A 26,198-nucleotide genomic window follows, 5' to 3' on the forward strand; every position below is an offset into this window, starting at 1 on the left:
AGGAGGAGGAGAAGGAGGAGAAGGAGAAGGAGAAGAAAGAAGAAGGAGGAGGAGGAGAAGAAGAAGAAGAAGAAGAAGAAGAAGAAGAAGAAGAAGAAGAAGAAGAAGAGGAAAGAAGAAGAAGAAGAAGAAGAAGAAAGAAGAAGAAGAAGAAGAAGAAGAAGAAGAAGAAGAAGAAGAAGAAGAAGGAAGAAGAAGAAGAAGAAGAAGGAGAAGAAGAAAAAGAAGAAGGAGGAGTAGGAGAAGAAGGAGAGGGAGAAGAGGAAGAAAAAGAAGGGGAGGAGGAGAAGGAGGAGATTGGAAGGATGGAAGGAATGAAGGGAGGGAGGAAGGAAGTGAGGAAGGAAATAGTGAAGGAAGAAGGGAGAATCTAGCAATAATGTCCTTGGTCAGCAGCTCTTTTTTTCTCAGGGTAGGTGTTAGAGACCAGACTAGGAAAGGGGTGGGGAAAGAGGAACAGAAGAGGTGGGGGAAGGGGAGGGATCAGGGGAGGGGGAAGATGTGAACCTTGGTTAGAGAAGTAAAAGAAAGTAAGTCTTTCTGGGGACAGTGAGTGCAATCTCCCTGCACACCCATCCTTGGGCAAGGACCCAGAGACCTCTGGTGCTGAGCGCAGAGGCTGAAGTGCTACAGAAAAACTAAAGAAGGACGGAGCAAAGCCATGGTAAGCTTTTCAGCCTAAAAGATTTCCAGATGCTCAGATAGAACCTCTTCTTGGGATGCAGAGGCAGGTGGCAAAGGAAAAGAAGCAACTCATTTCCTATTTGGTTTTAAAAAAGCCAAAACTAAAAATGCTGAGTTTAATTTAAAAAGTGCTCCTAGAATCTCTCTTCTCAGTTGTGCTGATTTCTTCTCCTTGACTTGTCTCTGGTGAGGTTCTTGAAGAAGTACTACTATCTGGTTGAAATTAGCACTCTTGTGACTAAACATTGGCGCTACCTGAGAACTGATACACTTCAGAAAAGATGGTGTTAAGGTGTGAAGAAAATTTGTGGTTTTGTCATTTGGGTTGCTCAAAATGTGTTTCTTTCTAGTTGAAAAATAAATGAACTCCTTTTTTTTAGTAGTGTCTTTTTGGTTACCCAATTCTTTTACGTATTTGAAGCATTGACCCATCAGAGTCAAGTGTGAGATTTTAACATTAAATCTAGACATCAATAGTTCATTAAAGACCAAAGAACACTTTAAAAATACACATACTAAATATCAAATAGTTTCATCCGACAGCTCAGCAGATAAGTAGATACAAAAAAATTACTAAAATGTAGAAAAAATCAGAACAGTCAGCAACTTGAGGCTAAAATATGAAAAAACATCAACTCTGCATCAGTTTTGAGGCAAATTTAATTCTACTTTTTCACCCATGTCTGAGAAATCTCTTGCCTCAGACAGGTTTAGTAGGCATAAGTGTTATACTCTGAACTTTGAGAAAGTTGTAGGCATCTCCTCAAGTTGCTATAAAATTGTGATTTAGAGCATAAGTCTGAGTATAATTGTATTTTATTTGCAGATATTTCCATGGAAATGTCAGAGTGCTCAGAGGAGCTTATGGAACGTTTTTGAGCTGTGGGTCTGGACTGTGCTCTGTTGTGGTATGTTATGACATTTATATATTACTAAGCTTTTTAAAAAAGTTATGTTCATATTTTGGTAAATGTCCACTGGGTGTACATATTCACAGGTAAAATTATTAGGTAGATAGCTACCCTTTCTACAAACATCCCTGTTCTTCCTCTCACTTCCCCAGAAAACTCCTAACCTTGCCCCACCCTTTGCTGCAGGGTTTATTTTATGACATTCTTTACTCATTAATCATAACTGTCTCCCAGTTCTCTGTACATTTTTCATATGTTTAAGTTGATATGTTTTCTTTGCAGCTGTTATTCCTTGCTCAGAATCCTTAGGAAAGTATAAAAATTGGATCTGTGTTTTCTTTGGTATTTCTCTGTAGTATTTTCCCTACACAGTGAAAACTCAACAAATGGTGATGGCTGTGAAAACCTTTACTTTATGGTATAATAGTGCTTCACATAGATCATACCATGCTTAGAATGGCATATATTATTATGGTATCATTGTGTAATTATGTGTTTGTTTTGATTTCTTCAAAGCCCTCATATTTGAAGCACCCATATGATTATTATACACCATCAGTTGAGTATCTTTGTGTGCATAACATAATCTAAATCAATTTCATAATCCTACATCATTTGGTTTTTTCAATTGTTCTTTTTATTATGTAGTTAGATATATAAGGCTTGGGCTGTGTGCTTTCCCCAGAAGAGGCTCTTCCTATGGTAAAACATTATCTTTTTGATATAAAAGAGATTACTTAAAAGTATGCCATTATTCCTGTTCTTATTTTACTTCTCCCTTAGAAACACAAGTATTGGCCTTTAGGAAATTATCCCGAAATAAAAGAGTGGACAGTAAATTTTAGGGCTATATGATATTACACTTAAATTAACTTTAAATGATTGACAACTGCTAAGAAAAAGAAATATGGATTTCTAAAACATGGTGGTTAAATTTTACTAGAAAGAATTTTGAGAAAAAACTGTTTTATGAAAATAAATCTAAAAAGCCACCAAATTCATCTAAAATAGAGCTATGAGCAAAAGTATTCTATATCATGGTGAAAAGTGATTAGGGCTAGAGGTTCTAGGTTCTACTCTTCAAATCTGCCAATGACTAATTCCATCACCTCAAGAGGGTAAGTTACCCTCTTGAGGTGTCAGCTTCCTTGTCTCTGGCAGGCTCAGCCTGGATTAGTTCTGGGCTCTTTTCAGCTATAACCACGAGGCTACATAGTTCACACTGATGTCTTTCAGATTTCTTCGCACATCATGGAACCGATTGCTGGACTTACCATTATTCTAAAAGACCCATGACCTGGGAAAAGGCTAGAATGTTCTGCAGAAAAAATTACACGGATTTAGTTGCCATACAAAACAAAGGGGAGATTGAGTACCTGAACAAGACGCTCCCCTTCAGTCCTAAATACTACTGGATAGGAATCCGGAAGGTAGGAGGGGCATGGACCTGGGTAGGGACCAACAAATCTCTCACCGAAGAAGCGGAGAACTGGGGCCATGGGGAGCCCAACAACAAGAAGAGTAAAGAAGACTGTGTGGAGATCTACATCAAGAGGGCAAAAGACGCAGGGAAATGGAACGACGACGCCTGCCACAAAGCAAAGACAGCCCTCTGCTACACAGGTAGGAGTGAGCAGACTGCTTCTCTGAGAATGACAGCACTAGCCCCATGGAAACCTGGGGGAGCAGAGAAGTTGCCAGGACATTCTGGAATAAGTCCAGTCCTCTAAATAAGCATGAGTCACGTCACTTCTGAGCATTTTTGGTGTGGGAGGCTCGTCCCTATACCCAAAATCTATACCCCTGAATCACTTTTACATCAAGATGATAAATATATGTGGAAAGTAAGGAGGAAGAGCTAGACAATCAGTGTCGCTGATAATAAGGCAAGGAAGTGGAAGCAGAGAGATGGAACCAGCCAAGAGCTGAGGCTCATGTCACCTATTTCCTCCTCGTAAAGTAGGCGGCTTGGTGCCATGTTTCCTTCTTGGTCTAATCTTATATAATTCTATATAATGAACCTTTGCAGTGTTTCATTATCTGTGGTATATAAAAACTTCTGTAGAGACCATGATGACAGTTCCAAAGCAATCAGCATTTTTTCCAAGTCATTTTTAACAGTGAAACATAGTTCATTTGGTGTCTTGTAAATTGGACTCTCTAGTAATGTAGCAAGTTCAGATTTTCTAATCTCTATTCAGTACTTTCTATAAAGAAAGGGATTGCCAAACATACTGCGGAAACGATTGGGGTCAGGTCATAGTTTAATACACTTACTACCTTAAAATCAAAGAAATTTCAAGAGTTTCAATGTATGTCAGTAAGTTCCCTCAAATGTTATAGAGTATTAGCATTAGTAAATTCATTCTTAAAAAAATGTCTATGGCTGTATCACAAGTATATTACATAAATAAAAATTTTAGCATATGATTTTTATGCAAAAAATGCTACTAATATACTAATAAAGTTTTCCTGTTTATTAAAGTAGTCACAGCCCCAAAGTTATCTATGTTTAAAGAAATGACTAGGAGTACTAAAAAAGTATTCATCTTAATATAATTTCTCACCCCCCTTAAAGCTTCTTGTCAACCCTTGTCATGCAGCGGCCATGGACAATGTATGGAAATCATCAATAATTACACCTGCAACTGTGATTTGGGGCACTACGGGCCCCAGTGTCAGTTCGGTAAGCCATTTTTGTTCCTTTGTTTCTTCGTATGTAAAGTATTGTAGTTTATGAAAGTTGGTTGAAGGAAAATGATATTAGCCATTCTGAGAAATGAGAAGATTTGATCAGTAGGCTATGCTTGCACAATATTGTTACCTTTCCGTAAAGATTTCATAAGTCAGCATGAAGTTTCAAGTCACTTCTCAAAAAGTCTTTTTGAGTGTTACAAAGAATATTGCTTTGGGATTAAAGCTGTAAGGATTACAATAATGAATCAGGCTTGGTAGGAATTCATAATCAAGTAAGTTTGCTGGATTCATTAGAACTCTGAAACTGAAAGAAACAATAGCATTTATCATCAGGAGGGTGAGTTACGCAGAAGGTAATCTTGCTTTTTCACGTCATCCTCAAGATCATGACAGCGCAAGGCCAACAAGAAAAGTTCACATCATGATATACAGTATCTGTTGGAAAATATAATAATAAATCCAACGCATTTACTTGGGCTGGCATTTCAGGGGGTACAAGGACAAATCTATTACAGATCCTGACCTTACAGGATTTACAGTTAACTAGTGTAAATTATACATGCTTATAATTTAATGTGATGGAAAGCCAGATACGCTGGAGTAAGCCTGTGGAGACTGAAAGCTGTCTAATGAAGGAATCTGCCCTTTATCTGACAATGAGAGGCCACTTAGCATCTAAACCCCTTCATTTAGGGCCATTACCCTAGAAGCGGTACATAAGATGGATTGAACAAAAAGAGAGAAGCTGGAGCGCATCATCAGGGGCCTATTGAAGTCATTCAGAGTCACAGTGGTAGGAACAGAAAGGAAAGAATACGTAGATTCAAAGACATGGAGTCTTTGACCTAGTCAACTCACTACTGAAAGAAACTTCATGTCCTTCGATTGGTATTGGTTGAGTTTCAAAACTATGTTTGAAGTATCTGGTGCATAAAATAGAAAATTATAATAAGAAAAAAAAGCAGGGTTTGCAATGAATAGATAAAGAATTAAAGCCAAAATACATGTAAATGATCAACCAACTGGAACAGATCTGACTCATTTCAGTCAATCCCTGAGCCATGACTTCTACCAATGCTTTACTTTCACTCGATTTCTAAATTTTAAAAAATTCTTATGTCATTGGCATGCCCATTTCACTCCTTTTTGAACATTTTACTCTGTTTTTGTCTTGGTCTCTATCATATCAGTCTTTCCTGGTTTTCTTTCTACCTATGATCATTTCTCCTTGGGTTTCTTCATGGGCACTTATCCAAGCTCATACACTTATTGTTATGTCTCATCTTCCATCTTTTGTCCATTGCTCTTCTGACTTTATGTGCCCCCTTTGGTCAAACCTAGCAACTTATGTGGACTCACAAATCTATGTGAACTTTGGACTGACAAATATGTATCCAGCCTGAACTCCAAATATGCTAAGCATAACCTTTGGGATGCCCAAAAGACTGAAAAATCAATTGTCCCCAGCCAGCTTTCCTTTTTGTATTCCTTATCTCAGTGTGTGGTTCCACGATTTATATGGGTACTCTGGTATAAAACACTCTCACCTCCCCCTACATTTATGCAAAGTAACACACTACTCTTTTTTTTAAAAAACACCTTTATTGGAGTATAATCTTAACAATGGTGTGTTAGTTTCTGCTTTATAACAAAGTGAATCAGCTATACATACACATATATCCCTATATCGCCTCCCTCTTGAGCCTCCCTCCCACCCTCCCTATCCCACCTCTCTAGGTGGTCACAAAGCACCAAACTGATCTCCCTGTGCTATGTGGCTGCTTCCCACTAGCTATCGGTTTTACATTTGGTAGTGTATATATGTACATGCCACTCTCTCACTTTGTCCCAGCTTACCCTTCCCCCTCCCCGTGTCCTCAAGTCCATTCTCTAGTAGGTCTGCATCTTTATTCCCGCCCTGCCCCTAGGTTCTTCATGACCATTTTTTTTTTTAGATTCCATATATATGTGTTAGCATACAGTACTTGTTTTTCTCTTTCTGACTTACTTCATTCTGTATGACAGACTCTAGGTCCATCCACCCCACTACAAATAACTCAATTTCGTTTCTTTTTATAGCTGAGTAATATTCCATTGTATATATGTGCCACATCTTCTTTATCCAATCTTCTGTCGATGGACACTTAGGTTGCTTCCATGTCCTGGTTATTGTAAATACAGCTGAAATGAACATTGTGGTACATGACCCTTTTTGAATTATGGTTTTCTCAGGGTATATGCCCAGTAGTGAGATTGCTGGGTCATATGGTAGTTCTATTTTTAGTTTTTTAAGGAACCTCCATACTGTTCTCCATGGTGGCTGTATCAATTTACATTCCCACCAACAGTGCAAGAGGGTTCCCTTTTCACCACATCCTCTCCAGAATTTATTGTTTGTAGATTTTTTGATGATGGCCATTCTGACTGGTGTGAGATGATATCTCATTGTAGTTTTGATTTGCATTTCTCTAATGATTAGTGATGTTGAGCATTCCTTCATGTGCTTGTTGGCAATCTGTGTATCTTCTTTGGAGAAATGTCTGTTTAGGTCTTCTGCCCATTTTTGGATTGGGTTGTTTGTTTTTTTGATATTGAGCTGCATGAACTGCTTGTAAATTTTGGAGATTAATCCTTTGTCAGTTGCTTCATTTGCAAATATTTTCTCCCATTCTGAGGGTTGTCTTTTCGTCTCGTTTATGGTTTCTTTTGCTGTGCAAAAGCTTTGAAGTTTCATTAGGTCCCATTTGTTTATTTTTGTTTTTATTTCCATTTCTCTAGGAGGTGGGTCAAAAAGGATCTTGCTGTGATTTATGCCATAGAGTGTTCTGCCTATGTTTTCCTCTAAGAGTTTGATAGTGTCTGGCCTTACATTTAGGTCTTTAATCCATTTTGAGTTTACTTTTGTGTATGGTGTTAGGGAGTGTTCTAATTTCATTCTTTTACATGTAGCTGTCCAGTTTTCCCAGCACCACTTATTGAAGAGGCTGTCTTTTCTCCATTGTATATTCTTGTCTCCTTTATCAAAAATAAGGTGACTTGGGCTTCCCTGGTGGCGCAGTGGTTGAGAGTCCGCCTGCCAACACAGGGGACATGGGTTTGTGTCCCAGTCTGGGAGGATCCCACATGCCGCGGAGCGGCTGGGCCCGTGAGCCATGGCCGCTGAGCCTGCGCGTCCGGAGCCTGTGCTCTGCAACGGGAGAGGCCACAACAGTGAGAGGCCCACGTACCGCAAAAAAAAAAATAAAAAAATAAGGTGACCATATGTGCGTCGGTTTATCTCTGGGCTTTCTATCCTGTTCAATTGATCAATATTTCTGTTTTTGTGCCAGTACCATACTGTCTTGATTACTGTAGCTTTGTAGTATAGTCTGAAGCCTGGGAGCCTGATTCCTCTAGCTCCATTTTTCTTTCTTAAGATTGCTTTGACTATTTGTGGTCTTTTGTGTTTCCATACAAATTGTGAAATTTTTTGTTCTAGTTCTGTGAAAAATGTCATTGGTAGTTTGATAGGGATTGCAATCAATCTGTAGATTGCTTTGGGTAGTATAGTCATTTTCACAACGTTGATTCTTCCAATCCAAGAACATGGTATATCTCTCCATCTGTTTGTATCATCTTTAATTTCTATCATCAGTGTCTTATAGTTTTCTGCATACAGGTCTTTTGTCTCCTTAGGTATGGTTTATTCCTAGGTATTTTATTCTTTTTGTTGCAACGGTAAATGGGAGTGTTTCCTTAATTTCACTTTCAGAAATTTCGTCATTAGTGTATAGAAATGCAAGAGATTTCTGTGCATTACTTTTGTATCCTGCTACTTTACCAAGTTCATTGATTAGCTCTAGTAGTTTTCTGGTAGCATCTTTACGATTCTCTATGTATAGTATCATGTCATCTGCAAACAGTGACAGTTTTACTTCTTCTGTTCTGATTTGGATTCCTTTTATTTCTTTTTCTTCTCTGATTGCTGTGGCTAAAACTTCCAAAACAATGTTGAATAATAGTGGTGAGAGTGGGCAACCTTGTCTTGCTCCTGATCTTAGTGGAAATGGCTTCAGTTTATCACCATTGAGGATGATGTTGGCTGTGGGGTTGTCATATATGGCCTTTATTATGTTGAGGTAAGTTCCCTCTATGCCTACTTTCTGGAAGGATTTTATCATAAATGGGTGTTGAATTTTGTCAAAAGCGTTTTCTGCATCTGAGATGATCATATGTTTTTTATTCTTCAATTTGTTAATATGGTGTATCACATTGATTGATCTGCGTATATTGAAGAATCCTTGAATTCCTGGTATAAGCCCCACTCGATCATGGTGTATGATCCTTTTAATGTGCTGTTGGATTCTGTTTGCTAGTATTTTGTTTAGGATTTTTGCATCTATGTTCATCAGTGATATTGGCCTGGAGTTTTCTTTCTTTGTGACATCTTTGTCTGGTTTTGGTATCAGGGTGATTGTGGCCTCATATAATGAGTTTGGAGTGTTCCTCCCTCTGCTATATTTTGGAAGAGTTTGAGAAGGATAGGTGTTAGCTGTTCTCTAAATGTTTGATAGAATTCGCCTGTGAAGCCATCTGGTCCTGGGCTTTTGTTTGTTGGAAGGTTTTTAATCACAGTTTCAATTTCAGTGCTTGTGACTGGTCTGTTCATATTTTCTATTTCTTCCTGGTTCAGTCTTGGAAGGTTACTACTCATTTTTCTAACTTACTATTTCTCCAATTTGTCTTCTACTTATTAACTCTACATTATGGCCTTCATTATCTTCCTCCTAGATTATTGCAGTGATTTCTGAGCTGAGTTCCACATCTTTAAATTAGCTCCTCTCAAATATATTATTCATACTATAGGCAATCTGATCAATTTTAAATACCAAGTAAACATCACACATACGTGACCATCCACCCTTTAATTTCTACCTACCATTCGTCCTACAGAATAAAATCTAAACTCCTCAAGGCATAGAGTAATGCTTGATATATAGTAGATACTCATTAAACCAATGAAAAAAGATAAAGGCATTTTGTCTTAGCTCCTATCTTTCTCCCTAATCTCATCTCACATCATCCCTTGCCTCCTCTTTCCTTTTAGTAACATCAAAATGCTTGTAGTTCTCCACACTTACCATATTGCTTTGTATATCAATCATTGACTTGCTCAGGGCTTTCTCATTTTGCACATGACTAACACACCTGTTTACCTGGAAGATAATAGTTCAGGGACCATTTCTTTCAGGAAGCTTTCTTTGGATGCCAAGACAGACTAAGCATCCCTGTTCTGTGTTCCAATAGCTCCATATATTTCTTTCTTATTTATCCCACATTTGTTGAAGTCATCAGTTTTCTTGTCTGTATTCCCCAGTAGACTGACAGCAACTTGAGATCAGTCAGCATCTTATTTATCACTGCATCTGTAAGATTGAGACTAGGCACTTGCTTGTGGGCATGAACTGTATGGGACAACATAAGTTACTTTCATTTGGACTTGTACTGTATATGGAAAATATTAAAATTCTTCTAATTTCTTGAATTCATTCTTCATTGAACTCTCAAGAAGAAGTTTAAAATGATGGTTTAAATTTGATAAGGAATAAGACACAAGAGTTGCAATATTTGCCTAAATGACATGGCAGGGCCTAAAATGTGAAGATTGAATTCCAAGTCTTAATTTGATCTATTATGCCACCAATCAGGCAAGGAAGTAGACATACTTTCTGGAGAGGACTGGAAAAATCAAAAGAACTAAAGTTCTGGAACTGAGCTAGAGACGGTGAAGACAGAATCCAGGCTAAGATGGTTCCTAAAGCTTTTATCTTCTCCCCTTTTAAAGAAGACCAGTTATGGACACTCAATCTTTCTCCGAACTTCCTACTTTCAACAGTCTAGTATACTCAGGGGCTTTGATGTGACAGTTATTTCCAAACTGAGCTGGTCATTCCCACTTAAACCTATCTACATTTAAAAGCTCTCTCCCCAGGTAATGCCAAAGATAATAAGATTAGTTAATGTTTAATTAAAGCTTCCTATGAGCCAGGCTCTAAGTCCTTGACTAATTCCCACACCAACTTTAGGAAGTCAATACAATTATCATTATCCCTCTTTTAGAGGTAAAGAAGCTAAGCTGGAGGGGTTAAGACACCGTGCTTAAAGGCACTTGGTTATCAAGTATCAGAGCTAAGATTCAAACCCAGTCATCAGGTCCCTGGAACACTGCCCAGTGTTTTTTTTTTTTCTTATTGAAGTGACTCAGTGTGAGCCTTTGGAGGCCCCAGAGCTGGGTACCATGGCCTGTATTCACCCTTTGGGAAACTTCAGCTTCACATCACAGTGTGCCTTCAGCTGCTTTGAGGGAACAGACATAGTTGGGATTGAAGAAACCACTTGTGGACCATTTGGAAGCTGGTCATCTCCAAAGCCAACATGTCGAGGTGAGTAACTAACTGTTCAGACTAGAGAGTTGTCATGGCAATCCTGTGTTTATAGACTGAGCAAATGTAGTAGAGTCTTGCTAAGAAGTCTGTATCCTCTTTTGAAGCATAATTTAACCTAACTTAGATTATACTGTGATGATTTTCAAAGAGGTTATTGTTACTAATTAAAAAGAAAAACCACAAACAAAAAATAACAACCAAATACCTCTGAGACTATGTCACAGAACATATATATAATTTTCAGCAATACAGTGTGGTTATACTGTATATTTTTTAAATTAATTAATTAATTTATGGCTGTGTTGGGTCTTCGTTTCTGTGCGAGGGCTTTCTCTAGTTGTGGCAAGCGGGGGTCACTCTTCATCGGGGTGCACGGGCCTCTCACTATCGCGGCCTCTCTTGTTGTGGAGCACAGGCTCCAGACGCTCAGGCTCAGTAATTGTGGCTCACGGGCCCAGTCGCTCCGTGGCATGTGGGATCTTCCCAGACCAGGGCTCGAACCCGTGTCCCCTGCATTGGCAGGCAGACTCTCAACCACTGTGCCACCAGGGAAGCCCTATACTGCATTTTTATTTTATTTCATTTTTATTTTCTCATTGCTGTGGCATAAATAATCAGTCTTGCTGAACTGCAGTTGAATTTTTGTTGTTCTCTCCTTTCAATAACACCTATTTTATGTGGTGTCCTACTTAACAGCAAGCAATTTCCTTTTTGGGAGTGGGGGGGCTAGAGGTCTTTTTTGATTGTTTTATTTGGTTTATTCTTAAAATCATTTTTTAGATTTCCTCCTCCATGAACTCTCAGGAGAATAGCAAATTCTGTGAAAAACAAAAACACAATCTCTTGATTTTTTTTTTTCATTTGAAATATGGTGGTTTTTGGTTTTTTCTTTTTTACTGTCAAGAAGACTATCCCTTTAGGGGAAAAACTGGTGGTGTCTAAACTTGCGAAGTTTTGGTTACATTTTCTACATTTATGCTTTTGACTCACTAGTTTAAGTGGCTGAATTCTCAAAAGAACTATCCAAATCATTTTTTGAAATCATAGAACTAATTGACCAACCTGTTGAATTTTATAAAAGTTGAGGGACTCGCTTCACAGAATGGGGATGTTTTTCACAACTGCTTAGGTAGACTTTAGAAGAGGTGAAAGGGTGGAAATTCTCTACATTCATTGATAATGCACCATAAGAGCTCTTGAGGCCAAGGCCACGTAGCATGGCACTTCCAGCAGACGGAGAGTTACCAGGGCTGGGGCAGCAATCTGAAAGAGCCAGCCCTCCCCTCCTCTCCCCAATGCTCCCCTGCCCACCCAGGGCTTTCTGTGTTCTCCTGGCTTCACCTCTGACTCACCACTCTCCATCATTCTCAAGAAAATAAACTCTGGAAGCATCATCAGAAGTAATTTCTAGAAATTAGAAATGTTAGATTCATGTCAATGGTTCCACAGTTGAGTTAGGCAGTTTGCCTAAAAACTATTTGTCATGAGAGGGTCTCTGCTCAGAAATACTGATTTTTTCTTTTTCACTGAAGTGATTCAGTGTGAGCCTCTAACAGCACCCGGTTTTGGAACCATGGACTGTAGTCACCTCCTGGTCGACTTTGGCTTTACCTCCACGTGTACCTTCAGCTGCTCAGAAGGAGCTGAGTTAATTGGGGAAAATAAAACTATTTGTGGATCATCTGGAAATTGGTCCAGCCCTAGTCCAATATGTCAAAGTAAGTTTGCCCCAATATATTAAAGACTTAAAGAGGTAGCTTATTGACAAGCAGATGGTGGGGAAAGATAGATTAAACTTTTAAGTTTATTTTGCTAAATGTATGTCGCTTAAAAAAAATTTGTACACATTAATTTACCATAAATTGGCTGCTCTTGCCTCTTTCTTCAATGACAGTGATTTCCCCTTTTTTTTTTTTCGGCCAATTCTCAAATCCTCCTATCTTAGCCCTTAACATCTAAACTCACTGTCTATACTGACTTATTTCTTATCCATTTTTCTATTACACTACAATCTCACTTCTCTGTTAGTCTACTAAAATGTCTCTACAAAAGTCGCCAATGACCACCTAATTCCCAAAGTAATGGATACTTCTCAATTATCACTAATCTGATGCCTCCCAAATCTGTCTGTGCATAAGAGGATGTCTTCCTCATCTCTATATACCCTCCACCTGACACAGCACCTGGCAATAGATGCTCAATTAATCCACGTTAAATTAGCATGTGAAAGAATAGCTACCCATGTTTGCTCCGGAGACTATCTATACCAATGACAGAAGTCTTTAAATGGTAGGATTTGTAGAAGCTGATCTCTCTGTGGCCTGGGGCCAGGAAGTGGGGTAGGGAACTGGGGACATGGCATGGGGTCTTTAGGGGAGGATTGTACATCAGGCTTATGGGGCATTTCCTTTTAAGGCTGGACTAGTGTCCGTTTCCTCATCCTCATGCAGTCCATAGGTGTCCTCTCTTTGGATCCTCTGGGAACTTGCACCTCCTTTCCACTATACATTTGGGTGTGGGGATGGAAGCACCTTGAAAGGGTTCATCAAAGTAATATGAAGAATAAGGAACAGTCAGATGCTGTGCCAATATGCAAAAGTAAGTTTCTTCAATTGGTGGTATCAGAAGATAGGTTTTTTTCATATCAGTGTTTTTTCAGTAAAGGTCCCCACATGAACTTAGTTCACACTTATAAGAGGATATATAGATGTATCCTTTTACTTATTTGTGAGGGAAATGGTAGGACTACATCTTTTTTTTTTTTTTTTTTTTTGTGGTATGCGGGCCTCTCATTGCTGTGGCTCTCCCATTGCAGAGCACAGGCTCCGGACACGCAGGCTCAGCGGCCATGGCCCACAGGCCCAGCCACTCCCCAGCACGTGGGATCCTCCCGGACCGGGGTACGAACCCACGTCCCCTGCATCGGCAGGCGGACTCTCAACCACTGCGCCACCAGGGAAGCCCAGGACTACATCATTTGAAAGACACATTAGTGCAGGTCCTTGGCATGTAACAGCATGTGCATATGTTTGCACAGCTGCTTCAAAGCATTAATAGATTCCTTTTTTTCTTTAACATCTTTATTGGAGTATAATTGCTTTACAATGGTGTGTTAGTTTCTGCTTTATAAAAAAGTGAATCAGCTATACATATACGTATATCCCCTTTGCAGCTCTATTTACAATAGCCAGGACAGAGAGCAGATTCCTTTTATTGATAAGTTGCCTGGTTCAGGTCACTGGCTTTTATTTTTCCTGAAGTTGTACTTAACTCTTTAGCTCTTCTCTGTGTTTGAGTCCCAACCATTGAACAAGGCCATGGAGCTAAATACAATGATGACCACTTTTTGCCAAAATATTTAGGTACATCTCCCAGGAATTCCATGAATCACAAATCTGTGGGTTGAGATTCTATAGGCGTTGAGCTAGAAAAGCTGGTCTAGTCTTTTCTCTGCTATAGACTCATCATGGGCTTTCCCATGCTGATTTCCTCATCTGTCAAATAGCATCAAATGGACAATTATTAGAAGATGTAACAAGGAAGAAAGTTTAATGTCATGAGAAGGCACTAAGGAAATAATGCTTGTGGCCTCATGCTACATATCTTACTAATTTCTCTTGCAGAAGTGGACAGGAATTTCTCAACAATCAAGGAGGGTGACTATAACCCCCTCTTCATTCCAGTGGCAGTCATGGTTACCACATTCTCTGGGTTGGCATTTATCATTTGGCTGGCAAGGAGATTAAAAAAAGGTATGTGAGTTTACCTTCATACAAAAATAATACAACTTTAAAGTGGAAAAAAACATAGAAACCCACAGGAAATTAAGTATGAGAGCCTCAGCTAAAGCAGGATACCAAGCTCTGGGTTCTATAGACATCAGTCCCTGGAGATGTGTGAAGCAGCCCAGAACACACTTTCATCAAAACAAGTTGGCTGATTTTTGCTTTTCATTCTGACAAATCTTCTAAAAATGCCTACTGTCTTCAAGGTACCTTGCTAACACCCTTGCTAGGGTGTTAACAGACAAATGAGAAATTGTAATGGTTCTTTGCTATTATTTAATTCTAAAAAAAAAAAAAGGGATATGTGATCTTGTCCTATAAGAGCCTACATGGTTTTGATTTCAGTGCAATTCCTCTAGGAAGTGAATCTAATGTCCCATAAGGTTTTCAAAGCACTTCTCCCAAATACCTAGCCTTGTCAAGAGTCAGATGATACCTGTCTGGTTCCTGACATGTGGGAGTTGTATTGTCCCTTAGGGAAATCCCCACATTTTCTCCCCAGTGTCTATTCACCAAGGTTACAGCTTTAACCAAATGTACCCCATACTCATGCTTTCCATCCACTCTGGACTAGAGAAGAAGGGGAATTAAGGAGGGCTGCCTCAAGAAACTAGTATCTGCTGCTTGGAATAGTAGATGAAACACCACTGGAGAAGAACAACAGCATCACTGCCCTCACCTCCCTCCTGAGTGTGTCCAAACCCTCAAGCGGGACAAACCTGCCAGTTACAGGCCCACAGTCAGGCAGGCCTTGGGTATGTGCTGCCACATTTGGTCAAAGTCATCAGACAGAAACATTCAAGATTATGACATGTATGGATATTAGGCAGCTTTAAAGATAACCTTGCTTCAAGTTCAGGGGCCATCAATGACCTCAAAACAACTGCTAAACAACTGCTCTGTGTTGCCTCTGTGGGGCCATTGTAATTTCAGTTCCATCAAATTAATTAGTATGTATTCTATTCCATGAATGGTATGTAAAGGCTGCCCCACCACCCATTCTTACTGGCAATTGCCGGAATATTATCTACCAATCCCTAATGGTCTTCTGCTATGACCTGATCTTTCGTTCCAAATTTAAGACTAAGGGTACTAGATTAGTTTTATAACCAAGCCAGAAACACCATGGACGGGGGTGCTGTTGATGTGCAAGAACTTCAGTAACTGTAAAGTAAGAGCCCTGAGCAGTTAAAATGTCTCTGCTCCTGCTCTTGGAACTTCTGCTAAGATTAGATCCCATTGTCTTAGAGTACTATGCTATTTACTTAAATATGGCAGTAAGGCAAAAAAAGAATGAGATTTTTCTCCCACCGTTGATCGTCCTTTCCATTGAGACTTCAAGACTGCCCCCAATCATCCTTTCTTTCCTCCTGCCTTGAGTGACCTTGGCAGAAGTGAGGGGGTGGAGAATAGAGTGGGTAATTTACACTCTACCCTCTGGGATAAGAGGGCTATTATCTAAGTAACCATTAAGGACTTTGGGGCTGGGAGTCACCATAGTAAGTAGATATTCCCAAATTCCAAAATCTTTTAATAAATGTTAGTAGAATAAAAAGCATAGAATTGAAGTCATGTGTATTTAGTGGTGGGGTGCAGGAGGTGGGATGCTGCCTAAGGCTGTACTATAAGCAGTGGTGAGAAAAGCAGTGGGGTTGTTTTGCAATTTTCTTTACCTTGGAGTCATTTCTGTATAAGATCTCAAACTGATAGCTTGAAAACTGCATGCCCCTACTTGGGGAATCAGTGTGGGGCAAACAGGAAACAGAAAACGGGCAGTTAGGCTAGTTACAATTATGCCAACAAAGAGCACAAGAGAACAGAAGCCCCAAAAGATCACTGACTTTGTAGGAAAGTCAGGGTATCTTTAATCTCACAAATGAAATCGTCTTCATTTGTGAAACATCTTCTGATAGCTCCAACTTTCAAGTGACTTTGCCTTCTAAAACTTTTAGTTGTAAGTTAGTTCTTTGAAACATGAAGAATATTTTTCCTATAGAGACAATTATTAGAAATGATGGATAGGTTCCCAGGCTAAACCCCTAGAGCTTTTCTAATACAATAAATCTGCATGTATACAGTATTCATCAATCTGATAATTTTATAGGCTTTTGGTGTTCCAAAAGCTGGAAAAAGGGGACAAGCAAATATTTAGAGCACAGAAGCCAATGAAATGACCAGACTCTTGACCCTTGTCCTGTCCTCAGATGGATCTTCTGAACCTGTACTTTGGCCCCTGCCCCAGTTGTCTTAATACCCAGACTTCAGCTCCTTTTTTCGGAGAAAAGAATAAGGGTGGGCTCCAGAAACATGCTTCCCTGTGCATGGGCTTGTCTAGAAATATTTTTTTTCTCCTAGCACCATCATTCTCTGATTGGGCATCATTACTGGCCCTGTTCAGTAAATGAGGAAACTGAAGCAATGATGTTTTAGGCCAAATCTCTAAAATTCCATATCAGCAGTGGCCGGAGTCAGAGATCAGACTCCCATCCAGATATGCTCCCTAAAACCACTGGTCTTCAGATTAATAAGGCTCTATTTTTTGACCCACAGAAGAATTGTTTACCTGAACCAACACACAGGGTGAGAACAGGGCACAAAACTGAACACGGGCCCCTTAGTTCCCTTTTTCTTGAAAAAGAAACTTTCTCAATAGGAACAGATTCTTGCTCATGTATGTGTTTCATTGTTTCTAAAAGAAAAATATATTCATATGAAAATGAGTGGAATCTGAAATTCATTCAGATTTAATTCTCCCTGCTCAAGTGCTTTTGGCTCATGTCACCAGCTGGCTAAATTTTGGAAGAAATAATTAAAGTAGTAATTTCTAACATTTTAAAGGTTTAAAACAAGAATTGAGCACTGTCTATGCTCTAGGCCCTGGACTAAATACTTTGAATACATTTTATCAACTCAGTGAGGAAAATATAATTATCATGACCCTTTCACAGATGAAGAAATGGTAGCTTAGAGAGAATAAGTAGCTATTCAAAGACACACTACAGTTGGCAAAAAAGGACCTGGACCCAGACTGGATGATCTAGAGCTCTAGTTTATAGACACAGAAATATATTGCCTCCCAGTGATTTTTTTTCTCCTCAAAAAGCATTTTTTGCTTTTATTTCCTCTGGAGCCTAGCCCTGCAGTTCCTTCATCTATTTATTTATAGTCGGCTTTTTTCAAAAAGAATGTAAGATAGTTTACCAAATGCATTCAACACAGCAAATTAAAATTAGTTTAAAAGTAAGAAAAATAAGGTCCAAATCTAGAATACCAAAAATAAGTCAGAGCCAGGGGTAAAGTTAGGATAGAAGAGGGTTTCAGATCCGGCTGAGTTTCCTTGTAGCCAGCCAAAGAAGGAAACATAACCAGTAATGATACTCACTGTGTTTGTAAGATAAGAATACAGTGGTTACCCAGATGAGGCATGTAGCTGCTACCACTGAGACCTGAGTGTAATTTCTCTTGTGGATTTTCACAGAGAAGATGGCGTGAAGTGTAATGATACATATTCTTACAGTATTAGCAGCTGAATCTCTTAGGGAAGAATCTGCAGGTAGGATGAGATGGCAGATCGGGATGTGTAAACACAAGAATGGGTACATGGGGCCTGATCATCGGATAGTTCAGGCTGGACTTCTGTCTTTATGAGCAGCACAGTGGATGAAACGGTGCTCTGAGAAGCATCTGCATGAATGAGTCTGTTCTACCACTGTTCGAATTAGAACATTAAGACAGTACCTCAAATCCCCTTAGACACCATGCGCTCCACCTAACAAATACAAAATACACTTCAAGAAACAGTTTTGAGAGAGGGAATCTCCCTTCTCTCTAAGTATAAAAAATTGAAATTGTCTCCTTTTTCTGATGCCATTTTTCTCTTCTATTTTTAGGCAAAAAGTCTCGGAGAAGGTAAGTTTTATCAGCAAGAAGTTTCGATATCTGTTGATGTCTTCTCTACCCTCTGCTTACAGAGGGTAAGTATTAAGTATCTTAATACTTCCTGTTATAGCTAGACACATTAGCTCCTTATTAGTTATTTACATGGGGTCTCATCCAAATGAAATTTCCAGATAAAGTAATAAATCTACTAAACTTCCTTAAAAGCTGTCAGGTTTTTTTAGTGCTAGAGGAGCTGAATGAATGAATGAACAAGTAATGCCCTATTAAGAAGGGGTAGTTTATGTAAAGACAGTTCTTTCTGATTGCTTCTGAATTTTCTTTGAGGATTGGAAGCATTATGGTTTATTTCTTCTTATTCTGGCTGAACATGGGGGCAAGGCTAAATACAGTATTCAGGAAACATTCAAGTCAACAAGGATTTATTGAAAAACTAATGAATCCCAGGCTCTACGAAAAAGGTATAATTCCAGGCACCAGGCCCTCAGCACCTAGCACAAGATGGCAAATGACCTCTGATAGGCATTGACCTTCAGAAATGCGGGAAAGGTGGGGAGCCTGAATTCTACTTGCAGCTTCCCCCAAAGAGGGGGAAGTTTTTTGGCTTGGTCTTGAACCTCAGATTTCTTCAATTGCAGAAAAACATACATGTGAAAATACAAGGCCTACTGGGCAGAAATGAAGATAGCAAAACACTTCTCAGTTTCAGGGTTTAGTGACTTGCTTTGAAATATTAAGAAGGAAAGTATAAGTCAAACGAACAATGGAGATGAGACTTTGGTGACAGACTACCCAGCTAGACAACTGGGTACCTTTCCAAATGCTGGAGGAAATGAAGCAAGATGGTGCCTGAGGAGGTTGGTTTCTTGTTCAGGCAACCATCCTACCAACCACAGATTGTTATTGACAAGTCCTTAGTAGTTTAGTGAGCTGTAGTTTAAAGTACAAAAGAGAAACTGGAGAGACAGAAGGCAACAGAGGACAATTATAAAGTAATTTATAAGCCATATGAAGGAGTATGGACTTAATCTTGAGGTCTTTGGGGTATTAGTAACAGGAGTTGAAGCAGGTGAATGTCATGCTGAAATTTGCATCTTGGGAGGATCACTCTGCATAAAAGTATGCAAACATGGGAGATGAATGACTCTGGGGGCAAAGAACTGTTTTGGAGTATTTGAAGTTATTAGGTTAAAGCCGATGATGTCTGTCTAGGGCAATAGCAATGAGGATGAGTTCATGAGATAACTGGTGGTAGAATCAACTGAATATGGTTATTAATTGGCTAAGAGAGAGGGAGAAGAATCAAGGAAGTTGCCGTGGCTCTGATGTGGGAACTGGTAGATGGTTACCATCTCTGCTGTATTATTTACTGAGAAGGGAACACGAAAGAATGAGAAGTTTTGGAGGTGGCAATCATGGGTTCAGTTTTGTACCTGTTAAAGTTTAGGTGTCTGTGGTTCAACCATCATCTGTTGATTCTGTCTGTAGCAAAAGGGCTACCTTGAGGCAGAAGAAATGGATTTGGAGGTTCTCACATTATAGGAGGTAACTGTATCTCAGGAGCAGGTACAATCACCCAGGGAGTATGTGCAGGGTGAGAATGGAAGAGGATGTGGGAGAGAGGGTAGGAGCCAGAGGAAGGTCAATATCAAAGAAGTCAGCTAAGGTAAAGGCAAATGGGAAGATGTTCCCAGAGATGTAGAAGGAAAATGAGGAGAGTACGGGGTCATGATCCTAAGGAAAAAGGGAAATGGAAACTATTTCAAATACTGCCATGATCCACTGGATATAATAAGGGTATCAGTAGGGAAATTGTTTTCAATGCTGAGGTCATGACAGAGGTCCTGTAGCCAGGGGTTGAGGAATCAGTGGGGAGGAGAACATAGAGGCAGAACGTATACATTATCTTTTTCATAAAACTTGGCTGGAAGGAGATGAAAGAGTCGGGAGGGGTAACTGGATGAGGACATAGGGTCAGTGAAGTTTCTTTTATCCTATGTTCTTTTATTGCCCTATCTTCCATTAGATAGTGTAGATGGGGTCCCTGACTCTTCTCTAGGCTGAACTCCCTATCTCTGTGGGCAGGAAATCCACAAGATATAAAGATTTCTTTCATGCTCACACCCACTGAGTGAAAGTCTTTTCTGGCACAATCTACCCAGAGCTGTTTTCTGGCCACAGGAACCACCTGTGTTTTAATTGCCACTAGATGGAAGCAGATCAATTTTTCAGATGTCCTTGGGTGACAGGAAGAGATGCTGGCAGGAAGAACATTAGGATTAAGTACCATATTAAGCTAATTGCCATATTAAGTTTAATGGTTCACTGACATTTACAATGAACCAACCAATAGCTGTTTATTAAGACCTTTTTGTTGGGAAAATGTTAAGCTTGACTGAGACACCAAGAGAAGTAAATCCTTGTGCCAGACCTCAGGGAGATTATTATCTAGTTGGGAAGTTAAGACAGAAATATAGAAAAAACACTTCAGAAAAATAAAGGCAGAATATGGTAATGGTCAATGAGTTCTGTACTGAAGGCCAGACTGCTTCAGTACAGAAGATGTTTGGTGACCGCAGAAAACCTTACAAAGAAGATGGAACCTGGGTTGGTTTTTTAAGGATGAATAGGATTTAGGTGTATGGACAGAAGCAGGGAAGGCAGTCTGGAAGAGGGAAATGATGTAAATGGTATGGTACTGGGACTCTGAAAACATTCAGGGGCCAGTGAGTAGAACTACCTAAAGCCCATGGTGTATTGAGGAGCTGTGAACAGAAGTTGGAAGGGAAGCCTTGCCCCATCAACACAGGTCTTGCACACTTCACCAGACATTCTAGAAGGATGTGGCGAAGAATTATTTGCCCAGCTGCCTTGGGATACTTCAAATTTATTGGCCAAAGTGGCCATAGAATCATAGAATTTTAGTTCTGGAATGGACCTTGGCATTCAAACTCTCTTGATAATTGAGCTAATTAAATAACTTTCCTATAGTGCCTGAGCTAGTGACAGAGTTAGTTACAATAGTAACAAACATTTATCAAACATTAATTCCATGCCGTGCACTGTTCTGAGTGTCTTGCATGTCTTAAATCATTAAAGATTGCCTACAAGCCTGTGGATGTAGGTACTATTAATATTTCCATTGTAAGGTGAAGGAACGATGAACTTAATTAACTACCTGAGGTCACTGAATAAATGGCAAAGCTGAGATTTGCATCCGTCTAGATCCAAAGATCATGTTCTTAACGTTTATGCTTCTAGAACCCAGGTTGGAGGTGTAAGTCACAGATACCCTCCTCCTCCAGTATTGTAATTTTTTGCACTGAAACCATCGTGTGATGGCACTGAGGAAGGGTGGAGTAGAAGAAGCAGGGTGTGTTTCTAAAACGAGCCAAAGGTAAAATGAACACTATCACACTCAACACCATGTATCAGTTTTTTTTAAGCCCTTGAGCTAACACTCATAGTCCTTTGTGCTGATTCCTATTAGCATTTGGTCGGTGAATAACTGACTCCTAGTGCATTTGTGGTTTCAATTCTTGCTGGGTTATTTTGACTCTTCTGCAAACTGGTTCTGTTTATCACCTCATTTGGTTTCTAGAGTCTAAATTCTGCCTGGGTAAAAGCTACACCCAAGATACACAGGAAGATACAATGCCAACCTCAGAGAGGAGGTTTATATGAAATTTTGTTTTCAGAAACATTTTTATCTCTGTAATTGGCAAGCACGCTTGCAGCTGCTGAACTGTGGTTTACCCTGGCAGTTCACTATGACAGCAGAGTGTCAGAATCTGGTTCTCCCTTTGAAAGGTGTTATTCAGACATACCCTACTTGGTTCTCCCTTGTTCTCTCCAAGAATGGTTTTACTCACACAAGTGTCATTTTTCTTTTCACAAAACTAAACTTATCATCATCTCCTTAAATCATATCCCACCAGAATCAGGCGTGCAGAACCTAGTACCGTACCTTTCACGAGTTTTGATGTTCTCTAATTTCTCTTTCCATTTAAATACGTCTTATTTTACTTTTCTGACTGTCCACTGTTCAAAATCTATCAAAATGCCCTTCATATTTATTAGATCTGAAGACAAAGCCTGTACCGCCAAACTTTCTCTCAGTGTGTTCTGAGGACTAGCCACTTAAGCACTAGCAGGGAGCTTGTTAGAAATGCAGAATCTCAGGCCCACCCAGACCTGAATCAGGGTCTGTGTTTCAACACCGTGTCTAGGTGGTAAGCACCTGAAAGGGTGAGAAGTGTTGCTTTAGGGTTTTCTTCTCATTCCTGTGCCTTAGTGAATGTCCTGCATCTTGTAACTCATCTGAAAGAGTTCCTTTACTCTTCTGACCTTTAGTGACCATTTACCTTTACTACCAACACTTAAATTTTTGCAATTTTTAGGCTCCTGAGTTTAATTTATTTTCTCTTGTTTATCATTCAGCATGGATGAGCCGTATTAAACAACCTGCTGTGAAAGAAAATTCTTGGGAAACTGAAGTGTCACTGGATCCTTCGAATCCCCCTCCATGCAAAGTTTTGCCTGGTGGCATCTTCTACACTGAAGATGAAGTGTGTCTATTTCAGTACATCTGAAAAGTTTTCAATACGACCAGCTGCTCCTTCTGTTTCCATTTTGCCCCATCACCCCTACCCCCGCAAGTTTCAGTGTGCAGTTGTGGGTTTTATAGCTCAGTATTTTATTCTTTTTTCCATGGACAAACAAGATCATGGGAAAAGGATTACTGTGGAATATAAATATGCCAATTTCACTCTCTTTCTCCACTCTGGCTTCCAGCTTCAATTCTGAGCTGTACCTGATGACATATACTTTGAAATATAGCGAAAATTTGATACATATGCAACTACAGGCTCAGTTTTGTTACAGATCACATTTTACCTCCCCAGCCCTCCAGGGTATTGTGGAGACATATTCCTATAGAAAGTTTATAAAATTGATGTTACCCTTGCTTTCCAGCTCCAGCAGAGTAATGGGGATCTGCTCCAACTAGGAAAAGTCCTGTTTGCACTGCAGCCCCAGCTTCTATAAATGGTAGGCCATCCTATTTAACTGCCCCCAGGCTCCCACCTTCTTCAGCCATCTCCCCTTCTCAGTTGCCTGACTTCCACACGGAGCAGCTCATGACCACCAAGCAAAACGAGAGATGAGAAAGATAGCCTGCACTGTTGGGTTTTTCTTTTTGGATTTGGGTTTTAATGTCGCGTTTTTGTTATTGGGGGTCCTTCCTCACCCCCAAATCCTCTTACGTATCCACCTAGATTCTATCTACTCTTTATGATTCATCTCGGGCATCCCCCACCCTTACCACTGTTTTCATAAGTCCTTAACTAGTCCAACCTGTGACAAACTCCCCTTCCTGGCCTCCTACTGCAAGCTTAGTCAGTAACATGCAATTTTGCACTTAAATACAGTTTTTTAAAAAAATGTTACCTAGTTTGTTAGTTTTTATTTATTTATTTTGAGGTCCGCGGGCCTCTTACCGTTGCGGCCTCTCTCGTTGCGGAGCATAGGCTCCGGACGCGCAGGCTCCGGACGCGCAGGCTCAGCGGCCATGGCTCGCGGGCCCAGCCGCTCCGCGGCATGTGGGATCTTCCCGGACCGGGACACGAACCCATGTCCCCTGCGTTGGCAGGCGGACTCTCAACCACTGCGCCACCAAGGAAGCCCCCCTAGTTTGTTATTGTTAAAATTATGGTATGTGTGTTTTCTCCCCAGTGAAATTCTACCCCCTTAAAGGCAGAAACTGGGCCACATCCCTGGAATGTCTAATTCATTACTTGACACTTAGTAAATGTGCATTCAATAAATCTGAAAAAGAACACAGTGTACTGTTGATATCACTTGCTGTGAACTCTCTTTCCATGGCATGTGATAACCCATACAGATACTCAGCTAATGTCAAGGGCTGAATTCTTATAAGAGAATAGGGCCCTGTGTAAAATCTAGTTGGAAATACCTCCTTGTGCCATGGCCAATACAGCTTTCATATAAACTTCTACATTTTATGAGAATGATTTTTTTGGTAATGATTACATGTTCCTTTCTCAAAGCCATCTCAGATTTTGCACAACACCAAGGGCTGTTGCAAAAGATTCTCCATGCTGTGCACCATAAATTGAGGATGTGCCATTCACATTCATGTAGCTTAGAATGCATCCCTCAGAGTTACACAGTGCACAACCTGCATGGACTCCCATGGCAGCCCTGACTGCAAGAGCTTATTCAACTACGACATCAGGATCAAAGAACACAAGGGGAGGCTACTTGTTGGGGGTAAGATGTATACAGACTTAAAAACACAGTCCTATGCTTAAGCCCTAAGGCTACTATATGATCTTAGGAATTAAGTCATGCCACATTCCTTAAATAAAGATTCATAAGATTCATAAATAAATAAATAAAGATTCATAAAATAAATTTCTCAAAGACCTTGGGTTTAACCTTCCTGAGACTTAGTTGTAAGAATGAAATATGCCTTGTTTACTTCACAGGGTTATTGCAATGACTGACTTGGGTACGAAATTTCTTTGTGAACTGAACCTTAAATGTAGATTATTCTTCCCACCCAAATCTTGTCTTTCAAGCATTCTTAGTGTAGGATTCTGGGTCTTATGCAAGGTCTTGAACAGAAGCAGGTCTGAGGCCTGCTCCTGAAATTAGAAACTAGAGAGGTTCCTTCACTTGTGTTCAAATTGCAACCCAGTGCTCGGATTTTCACGGCAGAAGGTCAGCTCTGCTACCTGTGCCCTTTCTGCGGTGAGATGGAAGGGAATGGTTTGGGGAATCAGACCCACTTGGTTGGGATCCTGTCTCTGCCTCTATGGGGTGAACCTGTAAGTCATTAACCTCTCTGAATTCCAGATTTATTTATGAAATAGGGATACCATTATCTTCCTTACACAGTTATGCTCCAGATTAAATGAAATAACCCCTTTCTCCCATAACCCGGAATACCAGCCTTTGTGAAATCAACAGAATACAAGGGACACAGAATGACCCATTCCTCTGGATTTGTTTGCCAGAGCTCAGTGGACCTGGGCTATATTATTTTAGTTTCCTCGAGAAATAGTTTATTAAATTATGACTTAATCTTATGACTTTAGCTCTGATAAGAAAAATCTGTCCCCTGAATGTTACCTGCTTCCCATGTGTGGCCCTAGTTTTCACCCCTAAGACTGTGCTCTGTTCTTTGACACATGTCTGAAACAGACCTAACTCCATAATAATTTAATGAGAAGAGATGAGGCAAGAAAGAGGCTTTAGATCCAAACCACACTGTGGAAAATTAATTAAGTTACCTTTGGACATCTATGCTCTTCCCATTCAAAGTTCCTATTCTCTGCAAGCACAAACCTGTAAAAATTCTACTACAAACACAAACCCGTATTCAGGTTGCTTTGAAGGAGGAGTTTAAGGTAAAGAGACTGCTTCCTTAGTTTGGGAAAACAGCAGATATGAAAGAACAGCCACAAAAAGCAAAGTTGGAACAAAATATTTTGGCAGAAACAAAATATTTAGAAGAAAATCAGTACCAAAGTGACCATGAAAATTAAGCTGTCTGAGAATTTTAAGAACTTCCTCAGAGAGGGTTTTGGGCTTCCATAATGATCAGTAGTGTAATGCATTGTATAATCTATGAATAATAATCCATAAAATCCATTAATAATCTGGATTTTAAGGGGCAGAGAGACCCTACCTGACATCTGGGTTACATTCCTCATAGAATTTAATCCTTGGCCACAGGTATTATTATCCCCATTTCAAATTTTAGGAAACTGAGG

At 39.8% G+C, this 26,198-nt stretch overlaps 1 protein-coding gene across 2 annotated transcripts; it reads left to right on the plus strand.

Annotated features, from left to right (window-relative positions):
• The first annotated feature begins 532 nt into the window (after positions 1–532).
• On the plus strand, positions 533–23,841 carry SELL (selectin L). Of its 2 annotated transcripts, XM_029229762.1 has the most exons (9): positions 533–664; positions 1,511–1,592; positions 2,832–3,218; positions 4,174–4,281; positions 10,529–10,714; positions 12,250–12,435; positions 14,341–14,469; positions 18,393–18,411; positions 22,840–23,841. In XM_029229762.1, exons 1-9 carry the CDS (start codon positions 662–664, stop codon positions 22,856–22,858), a joined length of 1,119 nt encoding a protein of 372 aa, XP_029085595.1. In that variant the 5' UTR covers positions 533–661; the 3' UTR covers positions 22,859–23,841. The 2 variants fall into 2 exon arrangements, with proteins under 2 accessions (XP_029085595.1, XP_029085596.1); XM_029229763.1 differs by lacking the exon at positions 12,250–12,435.
• The last annotated feature ends 2,357 nt before the right edge of the window (positions 23,842–26,198 follow it).

This window comes from Monodon monoceros, unplaced genomic scaffold, assembly GCF_005190385.1.
Source record: "Monodon monoceros isolate NGI ecotype Baffin Bay Population unplaced genomic scaffold, NGI_Narwhal_1 Super_Scaffold_18, whole genome shotgun sequence".
NCBI classification, from domain to species: Eukaryota; Metazoa; Chordata; class Mammalia; order Artiodactyla; family Monodontidae; genus Monodon; species Monodon monoceros.